Below are 24,312 nucleotides of genomic sequence, written 5' to 3'. Positions count from 1 at the left end.
CACACAGAGGACAAAACGATGACAAAGGGTGGCTACATCAAGTTCTTACAGACGAAATACACCAACAAAACACAGGCGAAGACATGAGGAAGCGTTTCCGAAATAATTCCAGACGGCCTTCCTAAGCACTCACGCAAGCTTCCTGCAGTCGGAAATCGTCTTCCTCCATCCGAGTTTGTAAAGACTGCTCAGAGCCTGCTTAGTCCTAGGGAAAACGTGAGGACCCTGGTGCCTGGTGTCGAGGACAGAATCCCGGCAGGGACAGGTGACAAACAGGTATCACATCTTACACTTGCAGAACCGTGTGCCTGGAAAGTCCAGATTTTCAGGAGCCCAGAGAAATAGCAGGACAAGTGTCTAAGCACGTATACACGAGGACTTCCACGTCCAAAACGTCTACAACCAAAACTACAGATAAGCATCTATGGACAATTAGAGTACATCTTGGTATGTTCATGAGTTTTTAAAAGTGAAGGACCATCCCTATAATGTCGCTGAAAATTATGAACTCCATCCCAGAAGGCATGGGGCTTTCCAAGAGTGGTTGTCTCTGGAGGGGGCAACTCAGGGCTGTTTTCCACATGTAACTTTCTACATGTTCTTTATTTCACAACGCACACTTTGGTTTTTGAGCGTAAGTCCTGAAAGTGTTGTAATTGATCAGATGCCTCTTACAGAAAGAACTGAGGTGAGGGGCCAAGTTGAGTTACATTGTGTGTGGCATCTAATGCTTGGTTTCATTGCAGAAAGAAAGGTACCCATGACACTTTTGGTCCCACAAGGGGCAGAGGGCCAAGCCATCTGGTGGGAGGAGGGGCGGGGAGTGGGCTCCTCGTAGTTCAGGTTACCCTGCAGGCTGGGGCTCCTGCCAAGGGATGCACCCCACACAAGGTTGCCACTGAAGACTAACAGGGTGGGGGGCTGCAGAGCACCGAGGCCACTCCCCACCGGACACTGGGAGCCTGTGGGAGGAGAGAAAGGGCAGTGAAGCAGCCCACAGCCGGGAGAACCAACAGGAAAGCCCACAGCAGTGCCACAGGAGGCAGTGACGTTTACATCGACACTTGGACAACAAACCACTAGTGCTGTGGAAATCCAGCCTCCAGGCAAGGGCTCCTAGAAGCCCCATGTCTGCACCCACGTTCAGGAGCCGGTGGCCCGAGCTCAGCGCAAGCCCTCGTCTACATAAGGCTTCGAACCAGTCGTCTGTCTGACAGTCCACTGCTCTGAAGGAACCCACAGATAGGCCCGACAGCCCACACACCCAGGGACACCACTGTGCCCGCGACACCTGTTCAAGGTGGGAAATCAAGGCCACCAGCGCAGGCCTGGCAGCCTCAGCCTTTTGGGCGCTTGACCTGCCATCCACGAGCCTCCTCGAGACGTGGAGTCTTCACAGTCCCAAGGGGGAACCCCAAGGCACAAACCAGAGCTTCTCACTGGACGGGTGGCTCTGCAGCTGAGCCCGAGGTTGATCCACTGTGACTCAGCGCCCCTCGGCAGGGGCTCCCTGTCACCCACAACGTCCCTGTCCCATTGTCACGGAAGGCACGCAAGGCTCTGCTCATTGTAGACTGACGGGAGTGTCCCCGGAGACCGCCTGCTTCCTCGCCAGTCCCAAAGCTGTCCCCATGCACCGAGGACACCCACGCTTCCTTAGACATGTTTTACTAGCTTAACGTATAAGGATACACCAGAGACTGTACCAGGGGGAAATATAAACTAGGAACAACATAAACATGAATAAGGCCTCTTACCCCTGACCCAAAGGTGGGGGGCTCAGGCACTGGCTCGGTGCCCCGACACCACGCAGGTAGAGGGGGTCCAGGCTCACAGGCAGAGCCAGCGGGCAGAGCTTGCCCGACAGATAGTAACAAATGCTAACGAATGTCACCATCATCACCTCTGCCCCCAAGCGGAACTCAAATGCCATGCCGGCACCTGTGCAGGAGGCAGGGTGCCCTGCAGCCCAGCCCCCACCTGGCCCTGACACAGCAGCCGTGGGCAGCTCAGGCAGCAGGCGAGCCTGGGCCGTTCCTGCAGCCACAGCCCAGCCGGATTCTCAAAACTAGGGGCTGGGTTCAGTTAACACACAATTGTTTCCTCGTGAAGGGTACAGAGTACAACAAAATTAGTCACTTTTATTTAAAAGAAACATTAAAAATAAGTGTGCAAAATTAAATTTCATGATTAAATACACATAAAAGTAACATGCATACTTTACATTGAAACCCACATACAAAGTTAGTTGATTACATGACAGTAAAAGAACTGGCAAACGGAGGACTTGCTGCTGATTTTAAGTGTTTGCAACCTGAAATCAAACCATAAAATCAGGTTTCTTAAAGGGCATTTAAGGAAATTAAACACACACCTCAAGGAGGACTAACAACAGAGAGCCCCGAAGCCGTTTAGTTACCAAATGTGAAGGAAACGCTCTGTGCCTGCCCCTCTCCAGAACTTAGTGTGCAGCTGTTCTCATAAATGTCGGGGGGGAGGAGACGGCAGGCAGGGGCAGGGGGCCGGCGGGCAAAGGCTCTGCCCGTTGAGGTGTCACAAGGCCCCTCCACGTCCTCTAGCACATGGCGCTTCCTTCCAGGACCATCTGTGGAGTCTGCTTTGCTGTCCCCTGCACAGAACAGGGACCAGCTGGACCGCATGTGACGCACACAGTGCCCTCCGCATGGGGGCCCTGGGTTCCAGCAGAGACGGATGCCAGCACGTGCACACACCGCCAGAGCACGGGTTCACAGCGGGCAGTGGCAAGGACAATGCGGGGCTCAGGGGACAGCTGTGTGTCCACGTTCGGGTGGGAGAAAAAGTGCTGTCCCTTTTCTAAGGCAAGCTGCTGGTATTGTTCTGTTTAAATCTGGTTATGCTCTGTAAGAACTAACGTTTACACACTTGTTCATTCCCCCCCCCCCGAGACGCAGTAAAAATGATGGAATTTGGTGCCAAAAACAAATCTCGATTTGTCCATCCTTTCTCAACCCAGTCCCAAGGTGTGTATGGGCCCCAGCTGTAGGTGCGAGAAGCAGAGGAACCGCTAAAGCGAGCGTCCCCGGGGGACTGAGGGTAACCAGCCAGCAGCCGTGTGAGAGCTGCTCAGCCGCATGAGTGTCTGGAAACGAGAAGCCTTGCTCAGGAGAAGGGACAGCTGCGTGTGGCTTCCAGACCCAGGTCCCGGGCGGTCCCTCCAGCCCGTCACCCACGAGGTCCCAGGAGCCCAAGGGGCACGCAGCACTTGGCGTGGGCGTGGGCTGCACTGCGGCTGGGGACTCACAGCTTGTCGTCGGTCATCTCTAGAAACTGGGCGTAGACGTCGCGGATGCACTCCCCTTTGGGGTTGAACAGGAATTTGTAGTAGCTGCCGTCTGCACAAATCGCTGCAACACAAGGAAGCCGTGTCACTCACACATTTCTTCCCGAAAAGTAAAAGCGGGTGGCCCTCGCTGAGCTGAACGGCTCACATCAGTGAGCAGCTGATGTGTGAATCTGGGGTCAGCCAGGGCCTCCCCTCCTTCCTGAACACACCCGCAGCCAGGAGTCCCCACTGTTCTGGTCAGGGTGGGGATCGGAAACAGTCCTCTGGTCATCAGTTCAAAAACCAACTGATCTGCCCCTGGGAAACCCCCGAGGGAGGGAGCTGGTAACACGCGAGGCTGTGCAGACACGAGTGGGGTGCACAGTGCGCCCCCCACACAGGAGAGAGGATGGGGCAGCCGGTGGGGCAGGGCCAGGACTGACGACACCTGACGGGGTGTCACTCTCGCCACTTACTTACCAATGACAGCATTTGGCTCTGTTCCAAAGGCACAAATGCATGGAGAGCCTGAGGGGACCTGAAACTTGGAAAAACTCCACTTGGAACTGAAGTATTTTGGAAGGAAACTGGCTGACGCCAAACTACGAGGACAAGGGAGAAAAGAAAGGAAGTTACGTTCGCATAGCAAAATTAGATGCAGCTCTTAATACAGGCTTAGCCTTCATGATTCAAGTTCTACTTTTGCTTCTAATTTTTTATTTTCCACATGAAAACATGAAGTCCCTACAAACGGCTGTAGAATAAACCCAGAAACCATCCACACCAGAAGTGGCACAGGCTTCCACCCTCACTAAATTAATTTTCTTAAGACGCACACCCTACGACAGCCATGGGAGTTCAGGCCCCAGCTCTCGTCACCAGACAGGGGCCTGGATCCACAGCAGACAGCCCCAGAGAGCTTGTGGGGGAAGTGGTGGGGCCACCGAAGCAGTGGCCAGTCCTCAGCTCTGGGGACCTACCTAGACTGTTTATTCCTTTTTGGATCTTCAGCAGCAAAAATGTGCACTGTGCCGTGATCGCTGGACACGCAGATGAGGGATGCGTCCTGATTGAAGTTAATGCTGCAGAGAGACCGATGGCATCGGGTTCCACATGGATGAAGCTGAGCCCAGCCCTAGCAAAAAGCCCCGGCTGGGGCTGGGGCCTCCCATCTCAGCCTCCTGTACTCCAGGCGGCAATTTTAAGAACCGCCCCTCCATTAACAAGCCCCAGAGGATCAAAGCCAGGGCTCAAGCCAGCGTGCCACAGTAGGGCCCTCCTAAGGTGCACTGATGCCCAAGGCTGGATGCCTAGGACAGGGAGGGACTTCCTACAGTACCCAGGGGCCTGCCACTCCGGTGAGAAAAGCCCACGTCTCCCATCAGCCTGCTCTCTGGAGGCGGGCATCCCCTGGGTGGGAGGGACCCAGAGAGCAGACAAACAGGAGTGCCTGCGGCACCCCACAGCGCCCCAGAAGCATGGCCACTATATTTATAAGGACAATTTTAACTCGCAGACCCAGTGCTGCTCAACACCCACAAAAGCCTGATTCAGAATGAAATCCTGCCCCAGCAGGGGTCCAGCCACTTGAGGGCTAAGGCCACTAGGCGGGGTGGGAACCACCACAGTCTCTCGAACCTGAAGTTACCACAGATGAGCCAACACAGGCTCTAGGATGGGCCTTCAAACCCCACAAAAATAAGCAGGAGGCTAGTGACAAGGTAAGATCAAAGTGGCCAGCACTGACAGATGCTCAATGGGGTGGTGGGTTCATGGCAATGACAATATTCTTTCTTCTGTGTCTACGCACCTAAGGAGTTAGAATCAGTGATAACGAAACGTGGCCCCCTAAAAGCACAGGCCCTCCTGCCCACCTCACGGAGGCCTTGACTGTCCCTCCAAACCACACAAGCCCATGGCAGCACTGACCCAAGCCAGGGCCCTCTCCATAGAGGGTGGCCTGACGTGCGTCCTCACCAGTAAATGTTCGCCGCCTGCGATCCTCTCCGCAGCTCCTGGATTAAATGCCCTGATGAAGTATCAAATATTCTTATAAGGGTCCCCTTTGAAAAACAGTGAAGTGTTTCATTATCGAAGACTCACAACGTTTCCGTTAGTTTTTAAACGACTTACATTCACAAGCCCACATGTTCCTCCCCAAACCCACCCACATCACCTAACACCCAGCTGGCCCCTCCGTGGCTCCCAGGAGTGGGTCGGTGTCTCTTCTGTCCCACAGCACTGGGCAGGCAGAGCGCGTGAGGGCCCTGGGCTCAGCCCTGCTCCCCTGGCAGACGCCCAGGCTGAGCTGTCCCGCAAGGGGCAATGGCGCCTTCAGGGTCACTCCCACAGCCAGTTGGTAAAATGACACCACAGTTGGGCTGCCAGAGAGATGAGGCAAGACCAAATAAAGTGACCGCCTCGGCTCATCTCTTGGCAGAAGCTGGGCAAGAACCTCGAGTGTCGGCAGCTCCAGGAGGGCTGGTCAGCAGAGCCCACACGTTAAGCCTTGGGAGCGAGGGCGGGGACACGCGCTTACTTTTTCCGATGCGGTTGCGATTCTTGTTCCCTGCAGGTTGAGAGCAATGCAGCTGAGGACGCCCTCGTGGGCAGGAATGTCCACGGGCGGCTTTTCGGTGCTGGCCAAGTCCACGAGCTGCACGTGCCCCGTGTGCGTGCCCGGAAAGGCCAGCAGGGAGTTGTTGCTGTTGGGGCACAGGACACAGAGGCCTAGACAGACGTGAGAACTTGTCAGGGACCACGGCCACCTGCGAGCCTCTGCGTTTCCCCAAGCGGAGGCTCGTCCAAAACCTGCTCTCTGCCCTTGCAGGTTCCATTTACATCAGAATCACAAACTCTTTTCACTATCAGGGGTACCAGAGGGACACGCAAAGCAACCTCCCTCCCATGAGACCGTCCATGGTTGGGGACGTTTGCTGAGCTTACTGAATAAACTTTATCAAATGTCTCCTGTGGTGCCAGCCACTGAGAATGCAAAATTATGAAGCCTGAGCCAATCCGTTAGAAACAGAGTAAAAAAACCAAATACTTAAACGTTTAAGGATGGATGTATGAGACACTAACACTGCAAAGGAAAGGAAAGGCCCGACAGACAGAGCTACACTACGATCCTGGGTTCGAATCTACATTCGTCCAGTCAGTACGATGGCAGCTCAGGTCTCCACAGGCATTTCTAAACGCCAGCTGGCACTGTGCATTCTGAGGGACCCCAAAAGTCCCAGACCAGCCAACACATGTCTTGTACAGTAAGAACATGAGTGGAGGACTTACATTACCTTGTTTCAAGAATTATTTTAAAGCTCCAGAAATCAAGGCAGTTTGGTATTAGGATAAAGACAGAAACAGATCACTGCAACAGAATGAAGAATCCAGAAAAATCTAACACTTATTTGATCAAATAAAAGTACCAAGGTAATTCAATGTAGCAAAAAAAATCATCTTTTTAACAAATGGTACTAGAAACTAGATCTCCATACAGAAAAAAAAGCTGGGCCTTTGCCTCATGCCATGTACAGAAATTAACTTGAAATGGATCAAAGACTTGAGATCTAAAGTTACTAAACTTCTATAAGAAAACATAAAAGAAAATCTTTGTTATGCCTAAAAGCCACAGACCAACTGAAAACATCTGCAAAAGTGTGCCAGACACAGGGCTTTACCTACACTATAGAAAAAATCCCTACAATTCAGAATTCTTGAGTTGTAGTAAGATACATAATTCTACAATGGGCGAAAGGTTTGAAGACACTTCACAAAAGGCGATGTACAAATGGCAGTGGGCACATGCAAAGGGGCCCCTGTCACTTGTCCTCAAGAAGATACTGTCACCACATCCACACATCTAAAGTTCAAAAGACCGACAACACCAAGTGCTGATGATGAAATGTCACAACCGGAACGCTCGTAAATCACTGGAGGTGAGGGAAAATGAGACAGCCGCTTTGGAAAACATTTCTGTTAGTATTCTGTCAGAGTTCGACGTATGTTACAGTATGACCCAACAATAGACTCCTTCCTCAGTACTCATTCAAGAGACATGAAAACAGATCCACGCCAAGGCTTGTACGAGATAAGTCACAGCAGCTTCTAATCACAAGAGCCACAAACACTGGCACGGATAAATGACTGTGGTCTGTCCATACTCTGGAATATTCCACAGCAATACAAAGGAGCAAAATGATAATACGCATAAAAAAATGGAGAAATCTCAGAAATATAAAGCTAAGAGAAAGATACCAAACACACCTGAAAAGGCAGAATTTGAAGGTGAGGTGGGGGGAAAGTGCCTGGGTGATGGGGCTGGTTTGTCTTGACTGCGGTGGAAGTTACATAACTGTTTGCAATTACTGAAATTTATCAAATGACAATCTCAAAATGAGTGAGTCTTATGTAAATTATACCTCTTTTAGCTAGGAGGAATAAAACCTCAAACTCCTAAAAAGCAAGCTGATATAATGAATATCAAAGTCGACCTCAAGCAACGCCCCCTGCAGAAGAAAAGGAAGGAGGTGCCTCAGAACGGAATAAAAACAGAGATCCCAGCACAGAGCCTCCTGAATGGCTGACAATCACCATGAAAAAGTCCTGTGAAGGCCTCACTCCCTCACAAGTCTGCTGAGAGGTGAGGTCTCAGAACCACTGCCTAGGCCACCCAGGAGGCAGAGGGACCGAGGGAAGGGCCACGTCTCCCAGACCACCCCCCCAAAAGCCCCCCTGGGCCTCAGGACCACCTCTCCCAGGCCCGTGTCGGGGAGGGGTATCCAGCACAAGTCATCATCCCGCCTGGACAGACCTGAGGAAGCCAGAACCACCATCACCCCTGGAATCTCTCACCTTTAGGGTTATAGCAGGTTTCAAAGACGTGCAACTGATGGGGATTGTGCGTGAATGTGAACACCTTAATCATGGAGTCCAAAACAACCACAATTCTGAAAAGAAAAAAAGCACAATCAAATTCCTCTTGCCAAACGCGATACTCCAACATTTCGTGATCTGTGTTGTTATCCTTTGGAACCTTAGAAACACCCCAACAGCGCCTACAAAGGATTGTTCTTCCGTCAGGAGGGCTCTTTGGAGCAGGTCACCTGGGCACCACCCAGGGATGCGGTAAGCACCCTCACCTGGGGAGAGGCTGCCTCCCGGACCTTTCTGAGGGCTAGAGGCACCAACACCAAGCGTCCGCCTGGACAAGGAACCGAGGAGAGCACACAGGCCAAAATTACACTTCTGGTGCTTTCAGGTACGTCCTGGATAAATGCCAGGAAGCGGCAGCTTCTTGACTGACCCCGGTGTCTGCACTGAGGGTCCCTCAACACTGACGCCACTGGAGTCACAGACGGACCTCAGGGCACAGGAATGACATTCACCTTGTCCGCTGCCTGTGCCCTCCTCCCACAGCTGAGTATAATATATAAATCAGAACCAAATTAATGAAGCTTACTCCATCTTCTCAACCTCCTAGGAAAACCTTCAATATTCTCAGCACTAGAAGGAATGGCTGACCGAGAAACCAGGTACTTTCAACAGGTGAGAGTCAATGACACCTGCGCACGAAGTCTCCAAATGGAAAACATTTATTGAGGCAGCATTTGGAAAAGCGTGGACAAAAGGTGAGGCAATGCATGGTTCTAAACTGGCGTCCTCCGTCTGCTTAGACGGGTGGGGCCGGGGGCCTGGTCTGCGCCAGGCTGTCCCCGCCCCCCTGCCCCCAGTGACCCTGGGAACCAGTTCAGTTGCCTGCCTTCCCTGTAGCAATAGGAGTACGCCCTGTGTTGTTGGGGTCAGAAACTACAGTCATCGCATTTTAATACACGATTGTCCTTCAGGGTGAAAACATTTCAGCCACCTTCAGAGAAAGTGACTCTTCCACTTCTAAAAATCAGATACCAAACCTACCTATCTCGCCGCAATTTGACTGCCTTGACTTCTGTGGAAAATTCTATTTCGATAACAGTCTTCTTTTTCAGGTCATCCCAGATCATCACTGAAATGGCAGGAAGAACGTGTGAACACAGTAACGAGCAGGCCACTTCTGAAGGGGTCCTCCTGTCACAACCGCCTAACCAGGAACATGAAGCTGTCAGTCCTCAGACCCACCCAACACCTGCGCCTGTGGGCCTCACCCTTGGACCCACTCTCTCGCCTCCCTCACAGGCTGGTCAGCACCGCTGGTCTGTCTCTTACACACACGCGAGCACACGCGCTTTAATCTCCTCTCTGCCAACCCTTGCCTGGCTTTCAGGCAAACTTCTCCCCACCCATCTTTCTGTGGTTCCACTTGACTGAGCCAAAAAGCAAGCTTGACCACAGTTACTTCAGGCTCAAGTGCTAGAGATAAACCTGGATCAAGAAAAGAAAGGGTTCAGTTTTCCTGTGGAGCTAGAGGCACAAAATGCCAGGGCCAGGGGCTTTCTTGGCGCGCCCGATTGTTCTTGCTCTCCGAGTTTTGTGGGGTTAGCGGCTTGCTCCCCACGAGATGAGATAACTCAGAGAACCTTTGAGGATGGCAACGCTGGCCAGCAGTGGTGGAACAGGAAGGGTAAGGCATGCAGCCATTTTTATCTTCTCGACTTGAAAAGCCGTCTATGAAGGGTGTGAGGTGAGTGAAAGTACGGTCTCCTCATGGGCAAGGTGACCAAGGCTGCGAGGGAACGAATGATTTCCCTGAAGGTCCTGACACCACGACCAGCGTGGGTCCTGGGGCGAAATTCAGGTTCAGTTTTACCCAGATGGACTAAGTGATCTAACTTTTAAATCAAGAGAGAACACCAGCCTGCAAAGAACTACCAAACAATTATTAAATAACGTACAATTCACCAACTATGAAAGAGGTTAATTAAAATGTATAAGCATTTAAAAAATATATTTCAGATATTATTGAAAAAAAAATTTTAATCTTACAAAAGCTTAAACAGACCAAGTTCTTTTTTAAAAAATTGCCTTTAGCACTCTACAAAAAGTACATTTAAATTTTCCCCAAAACTTGCTCTCTGTTAGAAAACTGCTTTCTCCTAAATCCATAAATTCTGAGTCCCTCTTATTCTTGGAATTTTTTTTACAGAGAATAGGAGGTTGAAGGTGGAGGACTCCTAGAGATTATCACTCCGACTGCCCCGCAGGAACGCCCAGGCGTCATTGACGCCCCTCCTCCCACGCTGCCCCAGGTGGGGCCAGGCTCCTGCTCTCTTTCCTCATCAACAGCTGAGAAATTTCTTCAGGACAAGACGAAACGATGCGGCACTGTCGCCGGTCCCCAAGCAGCCCAGGAAGCAATCCTTATTCCACTGAGAAGCCCACCCCCACCCAGCTCTCCGAGCACTGCTGTTTCCGTGTCACCTCTGGGTGACCTCTTCCAGGGCTCACAGCCACAGGCTCTGCGCACCGGCTGTGCTGCAATGACCTGGACAGCAACCCAGGCTTTTCGGACCTTCAGCCTGCGACGAGGAGCTGGCAGGTCTGTGCACACGAGCCCTCAGGAGGGTATCGGAGCACTCACCGGAGTGCGGTTCCATGTGCAGGGTCACAGGCCCACACTCTGGCCCCTCTGGGCCCATGGTGTGTCAAGATCAAGGGCCATCCAACGCTCCCTCTGCTCGTCAGGCCCGAGCAGAGGACTCCACACTGCACAAGGTCTCACGCAGACCTCAGCGCACCCTCAAGCCCAGGGCACATCCTGGAAAACCTCCCTCACGACCGTCCTCCTTCCCTCCCGCACCAAACCTGAAAGAGAGCGGCCTCCACCTCCCACCCACTCTGCAACCTGACCAGGAGGCTCCAACTCAGCAGCCCCCCGCCGGCCCAGGGGCCCTTCCTCGGCCCCACCCCCCACCCCCAAGCATTTGACCCTGATGACCACACTGGCTGCCCTCTCCCCAGCCACCTCCTGTGCTCCCACCTCTGCCTCCACCTCTGGTCTCACATGCTGACTGCTTCCAGGCCAGGTGTCCCTACGATCTGGTGACTGCTTTCCTGACCTCACCCTCAAGGGCGAGACCCTTTACACAGCAGTGTCTCCAAACACACACACACACACACACACACACACACACACACACACACACACACACACACCCCCCAAGAACAATACCTTTAAACCTAGAGCCTAGTTGGTTTTTTGGTCCATGTTTCTGTGAATCAATGGCTCTGTAGGAAAAATAACCTCCCTCCATTTTGCTTTAAGATAAACGCACGACTCTGCTGACCCAGCACAAAGCGGGGCCCAGAGGCAGTGTGCCCCCTACTCGGCCCGCAGTAACTGCAAAGTACGTGCTCTGTGTCACGGGAGCAAGTGACCTGTCATCCATCTCTTCTCCTGGGAACACTGGAGACCAGCTCCTCCCTTTCTGGCTGCTTATTTCCCAGGGGCTAGACCTTCACACATCACAGGACATGGGGAGAGCGAATGTGGCTGCAGACAGACAGTTCTAGAAAGTGCACGGTGCTCCTGCGCGTGAGGCACGACCATTAAATGCACGTACTTTACCTTTGTTGGGAGGATATTTTGGCTTTTTCCCACCACCAACCAAAGCTAAATAGTTGCAGCGGAATAACATCTCAACATGGCCAACTCCTCCTTCCAGAAATTCTGAAATAGTATTAAAAAGAAGTTAGTATGTAGTTTTATAATTTTGAAAAAAGAAAAAAGAGATGGAAACGTAACAATTGGCATTTGATTTTTAATCAGCAATGTACAGTATCTAACTACCGTCGGAAATGCGAATGGTGAGTGGCCAGGAAAAAGAATTAGCTCTGGGCTTCAGACTGATCTCAGCCTCTGCCACCCACCCACTGTGTTCACACAATCGCTGAGCACACAGCACCTCTGAAGCCGATGTGACAGAACCTGTAAGCTCTGAGAAAGCTAAACACTGTAACACACACATAAGTTTCTTTTCTATCATTTTAAACACTCTTCCACTAAAGCCTGAAATGCTCACAAATGCTCGTGAATTCTATTAAGAGGGAGATGGCAGCAGATTTTCAGATGTCCTCATCACAGAAGACCCGTGCTCTCAGAGCAGGCAATGGGAGCCACGATGAGCCCTCTGGGGCTCAGAGAAGCGAACCCCACTGTGCGGTCCGTCACAGAGCAGGACTGCCTTGCACTCCGGTCTGAAATGACTGTGGCCTCCTGGGATAGGGTGGGCACGGCAAAGGGCAATTGAGGAACCCAAACCTCTACAAATGAGAAGTTAACCTAAGAATCGACATCTACCTGTGCAGTCACAACTGCACCAGTTGATTCCAAATTCCATCTGGATGCTCTATGAGAAATTTAAAGTTCAAGGCCTGTAGAAACCCCAGTACTGAATGTTTAGTGTTATCCATAATGAAAACAGTTTTTCTTTTCCACAATTTAAGAGTCCTCCGACACAAGCTACCTCACAGTCACTCTGGTTCTAACAGGATGTGGCCACAGTCCAAATCCAGTCAATGACGATGGCCCGTTCCTTACAGTGGCTCTCCGCTCAGCTACCATGTTTCCCCGAAAATAAGACCTCGCTGGACCATCAGCTCTAATGTGTGTTTTGGAGCAAACATTAATATAAGACTGGGTATAATATATAACATAATACCAAATCTAATACAATAAATGCAATATTAATATAATACAACATTAGGTCTTATATTAATGTTTGCTCCAAAAGACACATTAGAGCTGATTCTAGCGAGGTCTGATTTTCGGGGAAACACGGTAGGTGTGAGGCTTCAGCTCTATAAAAGCCCAGGCTGCTTTAAACCCTGGAGCAGGTCCACCTCCAACCACTGAGGCCACCACCCTGGTCCGTGTGAACTCCGTTACCAACTGCCACTTAACAGTTGGTCTTGGTCTTCACCTCCTTGGTCACTGGACTGTAATGGACCAACATGGACCAAAACTTCGAATAACCTGCTATTAAACAAAGGCGGTCTGACCCCCCAACCACCAAGGGGAAAGACAGTCTCTTCAAAAATGCTGCCTGGAAAACTAGAAATCCACCTGCAAAGAATGAAGCTGGACCCTTAACCTACACCATGTATAAAAATTAACTCAAAATGGGCTAAAGACCTAAATGTAAGATCCCAAACTATAGAAGTCCCAGAAGAAAACACAGGCAAACACCATTATCCTTGGCAATGACTTCTTGAATATGACATCGAAAGCACAGGCAACAAAAGCAAAAATGGACAAATGGGACTACATTAAACTTAAAAACTTTTGTGCCTTAAAGAACAGAATCAAAAGTGAAAAGCCAACCTACACAATGGGAGAAAATATTTGCAAGTCATATGCCTGATAAGGATTTGATGTCCAGAACATATAAAGAACTCCTACAACCCAACAACAGTAACAACAAAAAATAAACAACCCAATTAAAAAATGGGCAAAGGACTTGAATGGACATTTCTCCAAAGACAGTACATCCAACTCACACATGAAAAGATGTTCAACATCACTAGACATTAGACAAACTAAAACCACAAGGAGGCAGGCCTCTGTCCCCACACACCCATGAGGATGGTCACGTTCACAGCAGAAAGTGACAAGCGTTGGCAAGAATGTGGAGAAACAGGGACGCCTATGCACTGTCAGCACAGCAGCTACTGAGAACAACATGGCAGCTCTTGGAAAACCAACAACAGAACCACGACATAACCCGGCAATCTCCACTTCCTGGTATAGGATACATTCAAAAGAATGGAAAGCAGGGTCTGAAACAGGTCTTTTCACACCCATGTTCAGAGAAGCCAGCGTCACAACAGCCAAGAGGTAGAAGCCACCCAAACAACTACAGAGGGACGGAAAACGTGGTCTGTCCACACAATGGAATATTCTTCAGCCTTCACATGGAAATTCAGGCCGTGCTACCCCCATGGATGGACCCTGAGGACATTATGCTCAGTGAGGCCAGCCAGTCACAGGAGGACACACGGCACGTGGTCCACTTATACGAGGCACCTGGAGGATTCCAATTCATAGGGACAGGGAGTAGAACTGGTCCAGTGGCTGGGACGAGGTGGTGGGGAGGGAGTGTCTCCTGGGGACAGTTTCCGTTGTGCAGGATGAAGAGCCCTGGAGGTCTGTGAGGGGCAGAGCTATTTGCTCAGCGCAGGCTGCAACTGGAAGGAGGCAGGGCCTGGCTCGTTTAGACAAGGCAGGAACGTGCGCAGGGACACTCGCTCGTCAGCGAGCACGTCTGCCAGTCCCAGGGCCTGGCAGCTGTCTGCACAGACGCTGAACTTGCGGAAATGGGTGGAGAGGGCACAAAACAGGCCCCAGAGAGCTTCGCCGGATGAAAACTTCAGGCACAAATCAGTACCTCGCAGACCTTGGTCTTCCAACAGAATCTCTCTCAAGAAATGAGAAATTAAAAACAAAAAGAAATGGAGGGAGGGGGCATGGCGGTGTTGGTGTAACCCCCATCCCACGGAGAGGCTGGAAAAACTCACTGCTTTGTACAAAAGGTGAGACTGGGCCGCGGGCCAGCACCTGAGGGCAGCCACTCCGGCCCCTGCCTGTCCTGCCCTCCGACTCCTTCCCTGTTTCTGTGCAGTTTCCTTGGACCGGAAACAGCTTATTTTCCATCATAAAAGCATACGTGATCACTACAAAGATAAAACAAAAAAGCACAAAGCAGAAACAACGCTTTCTGACGCCATGGATGACGCCATGGACGTAACTCGGAACTCTGTGCAGACACTGCCCTCGTTCCTCCTCCAATAAACGCCGCCCTCCAGCGTTCTCTAACTTCTCCCATTAACAACACATGGTCACACCGCCTCCCCACGTCTGGACTCAGGCTGATCTCGGCACCTGAGTGCAGGCACGCACTACTGTCACATATCACCAAGCTCACGGTGTTCTAGTGACCGTCACTGAGGTCCCCTCCCACTTCCCATTGTTAGATGCACTGATATAAAGAATATATTTATACAAGCATCTGGTGCCTTTTTTTCTAATTTTTCCCCTTCAGATAAAATCCTTTAACTGCTGGGTGAGAGAGTGAAAGAGAGAGAGAGAGAGAGAGAGAGAGAGAGAGAGAGAGAGAGAGCGCGCGCGCGCATGTGTGTAAAATGAATACATTTTGCCAAATCACTCCACAAAAAGGTTCTCCCAATTTCAACACCAAGGTGAGAAACCGGACCATGACACTGTCTGCCTCTCCACACTCTCGCTGAAGCTACGCCCTGATTTGGTCCCCCCGCCCTTCCCCAGCCATCAGCTCCCCCCGACCCCGCTCCATCTCAGGTGCTTCCCACTTCTCTCGCGTCCCTTCAGCCCTGACATGCTGGGGTAACCACACGGAGCACGAAGCCCACGTGACCCTCTGTGAAATTAGACATGAGGAGGATTCCAGGCCAGTGAGGCCCCCGGCAGATGTCAGATCAGGCAGATCTGGGACCGGGTGACATCAGGAATTGTGCACAAACAGGTCAGCTCTCGTTTCCAAACACTGGTGTGTCTCACCGAGGACCCTACCCATCTTATTCATCAGTGCAACCCCAGCCCCTAGTGCACCCCGATGTCAGACAGGTCCGTCTACCGCCCACCTGCTGTTCCACCTGGCACATGGCGGTCCCTCTAGGTCTGTGTCCCCTCTAGGTCCCCACACGTGGCTGCCAGCGTCACATGTGAAAGGCGGATTGCACTGAAGACAAAGAAACACTTCTGAACCCCTCTGCCCACCCTGCAGACCGCGTGAGCTGTACATGTTCTTTCTCATCACCTTCAGAGCACAGGAGACGTGTTTCCAAGGGAGTGTGGGGGTGATTTGTACCGTCCGCTTTATATTTCTATAACCACGGAATGTAATATTTTATCCAATGCATCATTCTTGCCACATCTTAATTTGTTCAAATTGATTGCTGAGCCTTCTTTCTAGTATGCACTGACGTGTGTGTGTGTGTGTGTGTGTGTGTGTGTGATGCATCTGAATCCAAATCTACACCCCACACCAGACAGGCTGTGCTACGCGAGTCCACGCAGTCTCCCAGGGCCACAGCCTTCCTGGAGGGAGCGCTGCTCTGACAGCTGAGGGAAGCCACGCCTGTGTGAGTGAGACGCAGCACCTACTGCAGCTCGCAGGGAAGGGGGATGACGACCCACACTGCCTCCACGGGCTCCTGGGCCCTGCCAGCAGGGGGGCACACCCAGAGGAGGCCCTGCTCACGGCCACGAAGGCTCCTCACTCAGTGCCACAGTCACACTGGAGACCGCGGCCACAGCCCAAGTCTGGGGATGACCACTGCAACGCAAGCACACTTCCTTCCTTCCTCCTCACTTAGGAAACCAAACCTCAAAGATGAAAGAGGAACAAGGTCAGGTCTCCTGTTTTCTATTATCGAGATTTTAAGTTGCCGGAAATGGGACAGCAGACTAACCTGCGAGAGCACAGTGGTTTCTGCACCACACAAAATGCACCGTCAAAAAGCACAGTCCGCAATTCACTACACACAAAGCTCGGGGACAGCGGCCAGACGGGGCAGCTGAGCAGTCACAGCAAATACATTCGTGCACGACAGCACAACGACGGCAAAGCCTGGGACGTGGGGTCTCTGTGCTTCTCTAACCTACTTTTACTAGAAATCCTGGACATACGGCAAACATCTCATTAGTTAGGAAGCGACTGTTAATATGCTGCTAGTGATTCAATTTTGAAACATCTCTAACTCCTAAGTTTCCTGGTCAATTTAAGCAAAAAGTATCATAAAAGCTGCATGCCAAGCTGTTTAAAAGCGTTTTGTAACGACTTGTATCTGTAATAAATCAGCTGTCTTAATTCGCTATGCAACCAAGAGTAAACAGAAGTCAGAAGTCTGGCAGACTGCTAGGAGACTGCTACCATCACCCAAGAGTCCCAGCTGCCACCGACGCACTCCACCCGAGACACTGCTGTTGCCGTGAACACACTGTGAGGGCACAAGCTGACGCGGCACTGCACGTGTGCCAGCCACTACTCTGTTTCACACATCCTCGTTCATTCTTAGGAGGCAGGCAGTTACCCTCATTTTACACAAACAAATTGAGGCAAGAGAAGGTGCGGAACTTGCCCGGGTCACACAGCAACCTGGTTGGGGACAGAGCAAGGATCTGGGTCTAAACAACGAGGGTCCAGAGTCTGGGCCCGTAACTGCCAGGCTCGCTCCACTGTCTTCCTCTAATAAATGACAGTTACAGACCTCAGCTTACAAAATAAACTCCTACATATAAAGCACCACTTACTGGCTTATATACCAGGGTTGTACGGAAAATTTCATTTGATAAAGGGGTTCCACTATGAAAAAACTTCTGAAAGTCCTTGACATAGGGTATTAGTTGTTAAAATGGGAGGAGGCTGTATTGAGGGGCATCGGGACGCAGTAACCTCCTCTTAGGGATGAGAAATTTCTAGCATCAGAAAATATAACATGTGAACTGAAAAAAAACCCAAACCACTGCAGGAAGAAAAAGAATATTTCTCATTTTCTATGATTTATCTGAGATTTGTTCATCTGTTGACAGTACTTGATTCTCCCAGCAAGTGAGGACCAGGAGACACTTAAAAGCTTAAGAAAAACATGAAGGAGAAAACAACAAATTGAAAAAAATTCTACCTGTCTATTTCACATTTCTCCTGTCACACGGGGAAAGGACCACCAATACTTTATTTCACCAACAGCATTCCTGATTCCAGCGTGCGCTCCACGAAAACATAACTAACACACTGAAATAAGTAAACAGAAGCAACTTCCACTTCTTGCTACAAATAATATTTCTAAGTGTTGGTCACTTACCAAGAGTTAGAGTCCCTCCCACCCGCTGTAACTGAACCATCACCTGAGCTCTCCACAATCTTATACTTAGCAGAAGCGTGAGAGGGGCCCGCCTCAGCGATACCTAGTTCTTCCCGTAGAGCCAGCAAGGACTCAAGACATGGGGAGAAGACAAAGACGCTTCAAAGTCGGTACGTCACCAGACAGTGAGTCGGGCACACGCAGAGCTCAGCAGAAGGCGGAGCACAGCTCCGTCCCAGCTGACAAGGCCCATGATCCTGGTTACTTCTCAAAACCAGCTGTCCCACTCCCTCCGCCAGCAAGATGAAATTTAGACTGTGAGCGTTGGCAAAGGAGAGAAACCGTGAGATGTCAGTTCCTTACCTTGTTTCTCTTTTTCTTTTAGCGGATCGGTGTTATAGACTCGGAATCCATTTTCCATCCCACATGCAAAGCATCCTGAAGTGAGAGAGATACACATTACTTACCTCATTGGGGTCTCAGCCAAGGACCCCGGGCCTGGAGTGGCAAAGCCCAGGGCCCAGACCAAGTAGCCTGTCCTGAGAACTGCAGGTGCTCGGGCCACACAGATGTGGTCTGCACACGCCACACCACGCCCCTGTGGGCTGCTACTGACCCGTGTGCACATCCCAGCACGACGTTTTCCACTTGTTGTTTTACATGCAAGGGACCCTCTGGAGTCGCTCACTGCACCCTCCCCTGCAGGGCCCTTCTGTGGCGTCCTGTAGACGGGTGCCCTGACACACTTAAGTCCAGTGAGAAGGGCTCACCATCTATCTCCGTGAGCCACTGGGCACTCCCACCAACACCTGCCTCTGACATTAGCCACCTGCCTCCTCGTTCCAAACACACGACTCAAGCACCATGTGTCAAGTACCAAGTCAGGGAGCAACAACAACAAACAAGGAGGTCCGCGTGTCCTGGAGGACAATCCCAGCAGGTGTGGACAGGCCAGGCTGGGGAAGAAGGAGGGCAGGCTGCTACAGGATGGTCTTCTAGAAGGCAGTCCTAGGGTCGGCCCCCATGACCTCACTCCCATCTGTAAACAATCCTAACTCCTCAACCCGCACGGTCACCAGAAGTGACCCGGGTCACTGTCTCCAAGTCACACATCAGGGGTTAATGGTCCCATTAAAGCCACCGTTAGAACCTGAGGTTAGGGAGCACTCAAGTTTCAAGGTGATCCTGTGACCTGAACTTCATTTGCCCAAGTGTAACCCAAGACCACACTTATCTCCTTAAACGCCACCGTGTCCAACTGCTGGTTCATATGAAGCTTGTGGCTGGAAGGACAAGAAACGCCCTCCAATTCTTTTTCATGAGACGAGCTGCAAAGCCTCCGCACGACTGCACCGTGGTACGAGTGCCGAGGCCGCGGCCCTCTTCAGCCCCAGTCTCGTGGCCTCCAGCTCCGGAGCCCTGTTCTGTACCCTGTCAGCCAGCCTTCCGAACGTGGAAAGCAAGCTTATACTTTGTCCAAGTTATTTCTGAAACTGCAGAACATGAGATTCAAACAGCAGACAGCTCCCCAGTGCCTGGGAGGCTGCCGGGCAAGCAGCTCACGGCTCTGAAAGGCACTGGCGGGGCCTGGGCCGAAGCCCACTCTACAGCACCGTGTCAGCCGTTATCTCCTAACTCACTCTGGAGTGGAACTCCTCACGTGCGGTGGACAGAGCAACCAGAGCTTTGCTTCCTGGAGAACACGGAAATACAGGAGTCAAATCTTTTCCAGTTCTCTCTCAACTATTACATCTTCCCCCAGTTTTAAGCCTGCATCTGTCTTCACCAGAACACATACATTTCTGAAAAGACTTGTATAAAAATATACAGTTGCTGTATACACACAAGAAAAAGGCAGACAACTCAATAGAAAAATGAGCCAAAGAAGTGGACATTTCACAGAAGAGAATATTCAAATGGCCAATAAACACAGAGGATCAGGGAAATGCAAAGATCATCTCAAATGCAGCACAAGAGACTCACTCCACACCCGCCAAGACGAGGCAAGTACCAAGTGTGCGGTGGGTGCAGAGGCCTGGGAATCCACAGACCACTGGGAGGGCCACCCACGGCCACTTCAGGAGCTGCGGCACTCTGTCCCGCAGCTATCCACCCTGCCCCTAGGTGTACACACCTTGCAGAAAATGAAGACACGTGTTCCCCAAAAGACGCGTACTATAATAGAACGCTCATAGTAGCACTGCTCTACTCAGAATAGTCGAAAGTGGAGAACCCACTCAAATGCCTACCGATTTTAGAATGGACACACTGTGATATATTCACATAAAGAAAACACTATACCTCAGTGAGAATGACCTACTATACCACTCAACATATGGGGAAAAAATCTCACAAACACGATGCTGAAAAAGAGCCAGAAACAAAAATAAAGTACGCAAACAGGCAAAACTCCTCTACGCCACTGGGGTCAGAGGGGCAGTGAGTGGCTGGAAGGGAGTGAGCAGCGAGTGTGGTCGACGGGGATTCTGTCAGAGAGGTCCCTGGGCGAACACTCAGGGGTGGACACTTTTCTGTCAGCACAGTAACCCTCCATAAAAGGGAAAAGGACAGGTACAAACACCAAAAGGCTGGAAACCTTTCTCTAAGAAGGCCAGGCAATTTCCTTGCTTCCGTTTTTCTGAATGATACTAACTGATTTCACTTGGTTACCATACAAAACTCAGCATTAATTCTCCCATCCCTGCCATCTCAACAAAACTTTGTTCCAGAGAAACCCTCAGCCCAACAGCTGGTGACTGTGACCCAGCGAGGCAGCAAGCAGTGCAGAGGAAGCCCAGGGCCAACAGGACATCAGAACACTGATGGGCACAGTTGTCTATGTGGACCAGATGCACCCATCCACATGCAATTCTGCCCACATGTGCGAGAAGGACAGCGAGGTGGGCCGAGGAGTCAGTGTGCGGCCGCGCGTCCCGGTCAGGCAGGACACGCTAGTTAGTAAACAGAGAGTGTGCAGTCAAACCCTGCGCTCCCTGTGAGAACAGAAAGAAAAACAGGCAGCCAGACTGTGGAAATGGAAACAGGCACCAACACTTAGGAGTTGTGAAGACTACAGTGCAAATTACCTAGGAAGAGACAAGTCAGAAGTCTGAACAATTTAAAATGATATGCAAATGTCCTTTTAAAAAGGATTTCTAAGCCTAAAGTTGGAGAGAGAGTGTTAAAAATGCTGAGAGTGAAAATTAAAAATCAGTATAAGTAAAACGAAAATGTAATAAACTCAATTATCTGGCATAAATTTACTTTACAGGGAATTAATCAGAAGCTGAAGTATAAAAGCACAGTGCTTTTTTAAAAAACACTTAAGCTTTACTTGTAATTTCTTACAATGAAATGAGCTGGTTTTACAGAAGCCTATTTTTCAAACAATTGAAATGTTCATTTAAAAGCCAAAGCTATATTTTAAAAATAATCTTTAATGAAACCTTTACAAACTTCGTTGGTTTCTTAAATAATTAGCATTATTTGAGCCACAAATATTACACTGAAACTTAAATACAAAGATTTCTTAATTGGCATTAAGGCAGGTAAGTATGTAGAAATGATTTTCTTGCATTAAATGACTTCAAGTCATTGTCTGTTTTTTATCTTTCTCTCCACCTTCCTTACTATCAGTTACACATCTCTTCATTGAAAGCAAATTTCTTAAGGAGTTGTTACATCACTGTTAATGTCTTCAAGCATTCTCAATTATTATCAAAACTTATTTTAAAAACGACTGGCCCTCCTCTGGTTTTCTAAACCCAAAAAGCTCAGCCACATATTGCCCCATGTCCAGGATCTGGCCCCAAACATGTGGGCACCTCAGCAGTCACGTTCCTTCACAAGCCCTGCAGCCCGGCCAAAGCCAAACCACCGGCCCTGCGGTCACGGAGCCGCAGGCGCCCACATCCTTCCCAACCTTTCCCCCTTCGCTCTAACTGCCACCTCCTCCGAGAAGCCTTCCAGGACCTCACAGGCCGGACGTCCACTTGCCTCCTCCCGCAGCTTAATGGAGACCGCGGCCCCTGTCTCACAGCGCGCATTTTCCACCTCTGCAGATCGTGGTTTCTCAGGTATATTTTCCTCTCCCGCAACACCACCATCAAACCCGTGCACACGACAAGCGCAGTCTCCCTCGCCAGTGGGAGCTGACAGTCACCGCCGTGTCGGTGCAAGTCCCCGCACCGACACCGGGTCCCCCGGCCACTGCTCTGCTCCGCCCCAAAGCCCCACAGCCAGCAGGTAGCAGCTCTTAGAAGTCGGTCCCCGAAGAGCAGCCGTTACTCCTTCTCTTCCCCACGGTGAAGCCGAGTCCGTCGGCGGTGGGGACGCGGCCGCTGTCCAGTCCCGGGTCCTGCCCGCCCCCCTCTGCGGAACCTCCGCGCGCCGCGGCCCCGGCAGGGGTTTCCCTCACCCCGGGACCACGGCTGCGAGGAAAGCGTCACGGGGACAAAAAGAAAGCGATTTCCCCGAGGCGTTCTTAACAGTTCTTAAACTTCTCTGCTTTCAGTATCAAAAGAAAAACCCCGGGGGGGAGGGTTCCTTCGGTGACATTTTCCGATTAAAACCAGCACAGACACCCAATCAGACCTGCGAGAACGGTCAATAAAAAGTGTCACTGCGGTTATTTGCTAAAGACCCTACGCGAGCACAGGGTGAAAACGGGTTCCGACGCGACCCTCAGACACGCCCTGGGGCCCAGGCCGACGATCGGCCATCCGGGGGGGCCGACGGGGCCGCGAGAGGACGGGGCCCGAGGGAGGGAGCGGGCGGCCAGACGGAGGCCCCGGGCTCAGAGGCGCCGACGGCCCGGGCGGGGACGCGGGGACGCGGAGCCGGAGCGCAGCCTGGAGCTGAGGAGCCGAGGGGGAGCGGCCGCCGCCCCGGGGTCGCTCGAGGCCTGCGGCAGACGGGAGGGGCCCGCACCCCCGGCTGGGGTGGGAGCGGCGGCGGAGGACGGGGAGCGGGGCCAGGCCAGGAGGCCCGGCCGTGCGGGGCGCGTCCGGGGACAGAGACCCGCCGTGCGGGGGCTGCGAGGGGTGGGGCTCGGCCGGGAAGCGGCGTCCGCGGCCCGGGCTCGCGCGGGGCCCCCTCACCGTGGTCCTGGTTGAAGCCGGCGTACAGCAGCCCGTTGCCGTGGGGGTTACACGGGAGGAGGTTCATGGCGCCGCCGCGGAGCGTCCGCCGCTCGTCAGCGCTGCATGTCGCTCACAGACGCCGAGCGCTAGGTCCCGTCAGGCCGGCGCGGAGGCCGCCGCGGCCGGAAGAGAGCGCCGTGCGTGCGTGCGTGCGTGCGTGCGCAGCCAGATAGCTGCGGAGCGCCGATTTCATCCACCCGGGCAGTGCAGGGCGGGGAGGGAGCGTCGAGGGCGTCACGTGCGCGTGACGTCTGCGGGAGGCGGGGCGGATCTGAGGAGGCAGGTCGGGCCTGGGGCGGGGTCTGCGCGGGGGCGGGGTCTGCGCGGGGGCGGGGAATCTCCTGCTGGGAGAGAGGAGGCCTTGAGGGCTGCCGACCCCGCGACAGGTGGGCGGTTTGAAGAGGCAGCCAGACGCCTCGCCCCTTCGGAGCAAGCGTGGGGCAGCGGCCGGTCAGGAACTAGAACCCCCCCAGAAATCACACCCCCATTGGTAAGTACATCTTGAAAAGGAAGGTAGAAAATGTGAATCACCCAACCGCGTTTCCTAGGGGCGGAGACGCCCATGCTCACCTCTGGGGGGCGGGCGGGTTTGAGCCCCGCGTGGAGGGCACAGGCGTGGCACATGCTCCACGCTAAAACCCAGCTTTCTTTTTGTAAGAGGAAAAATACCATCGAATGTTTTAACACTACGGACCCACAAAGAAACGCTTCACAGAATCCTCTTGGAAAACTCCGAGCGTCCCCGAGTGTCTCCCCTGGGGACAGGGGCACCCCAAAAAATGTCCATCGCTTACTGGGTTCTTAACGAGTTAAAAGGAGTAGGGTGACAGGTACCGCACAAGGCCAGGGGGATGTAGCCCCTTCCGCCTCCCCGGGTGCACAGCCGCCCACACAGCGACGGACAGATCGCCGCATCCATCACCACGCGATGCCAGAGGCGCAGAAACGAACCAGCGCCTTCGGTGTCCGGGTGGAGGAATCTCGGAAGCGTGCAGATTGAAGAGAGTAAATTGCAATAGCGTCGGTGGTATGATTCAGTTTACACCAAGCTCCAAATAGGCACACTCGACACCCCATGCTTTAGGGGCACAT

General features: G+C 51.9%; 1 protein-coding gene across 2 annotated transcripts; it reads right to left on the bottom strand.

Moving 5' to 3' along the window:
- Positions 1-2,116: 2,116 nt before the first annotated feature.
- Positions 2,117-23,375, bottom strand: WDR45B (WD repeat domain 45B). 2 transcript variants are annotated; one of them, XM_033090267.1, is made up of 11 exons: positions 23,179-23,375; positions 18,443-18,517; positions 11,808-11,909; positions 9,221-9,308; positions 8,159-8,253; positions 5,844-6,034; positions 5,282-5,367; positions 4,285-4,386; positions 3,785-3,906; positions 3,284-3,386; positions 2,117-2,629 (listed from the first exon to the last, which is right to left on the bottom strand). In XM_033090267.1, exons 1-11 carry the CDS (start codon positions 23,243-23,245, stop codon positions 2,554-2,556), a joined length of 1,107 nt encoding a protein of 368 aa, XP_032946158.1. In that variant the 5' UTR covers positions 23,246-23,375; the 3' UTR covers positions 2,117-2,553. The 2 variants fall into 2 exon arrangements, with proteins under 2 accessions (XP_032946158.1, XP_032946159.1); XM_033090268.1 differs by having other exon boundaries at positions 2,117-3,386; positions 23,179-23,374.
- Positions 23,376-24,312: the final 937 nt, after the last annotated feature.

Source organism: Rhinolophus ferrumequinum, chromosome 21 (assembly GCF_004115265.2).
Source record: "Rhinolophus ferrumequinum isolate MPI-CBG mRhiFer1 chromosome 21, mRhiFer1_v1.p, whole genome shotgun sequence".
Taxonomy (NCBI): domain Eukaryota; kingdom Metazoa; phylum Chordata; class Mammalia; order Chiroptera; family Rhinolophidae; genus Rhinolophus; species Rhinolophus ferrumequinum.
This window is presented reverse-complemented; position numbering and strand designations above follow the sequence as displayed.

Excerpts from the sequence above, each read along its gene's own strand:
- WDR45B (XM_033090267.1), bottom strand. The coding sequence starts at position 23,245 with ATGAACCTCCTCCCGTGTAACCCCCACGGCAACGGGCTGCTGTACGCC. Across the intron at positions 3,907-4,284 it reads AAAAGGAATAAACAGTCTAG|TTTGGCGTCAGCCAGTTTCC; the intron begins GTAGGTCCCCAG and ends TTGTCCTCGTAG. Across the intron at positions 3,387-3,784 it reads AGAGCCAAATGCTGTCATTG|CGATTTGTGCAGACGGCAGC; the intron begins GTAAGTAAGTGG and ends CTTGTGTTGCAG.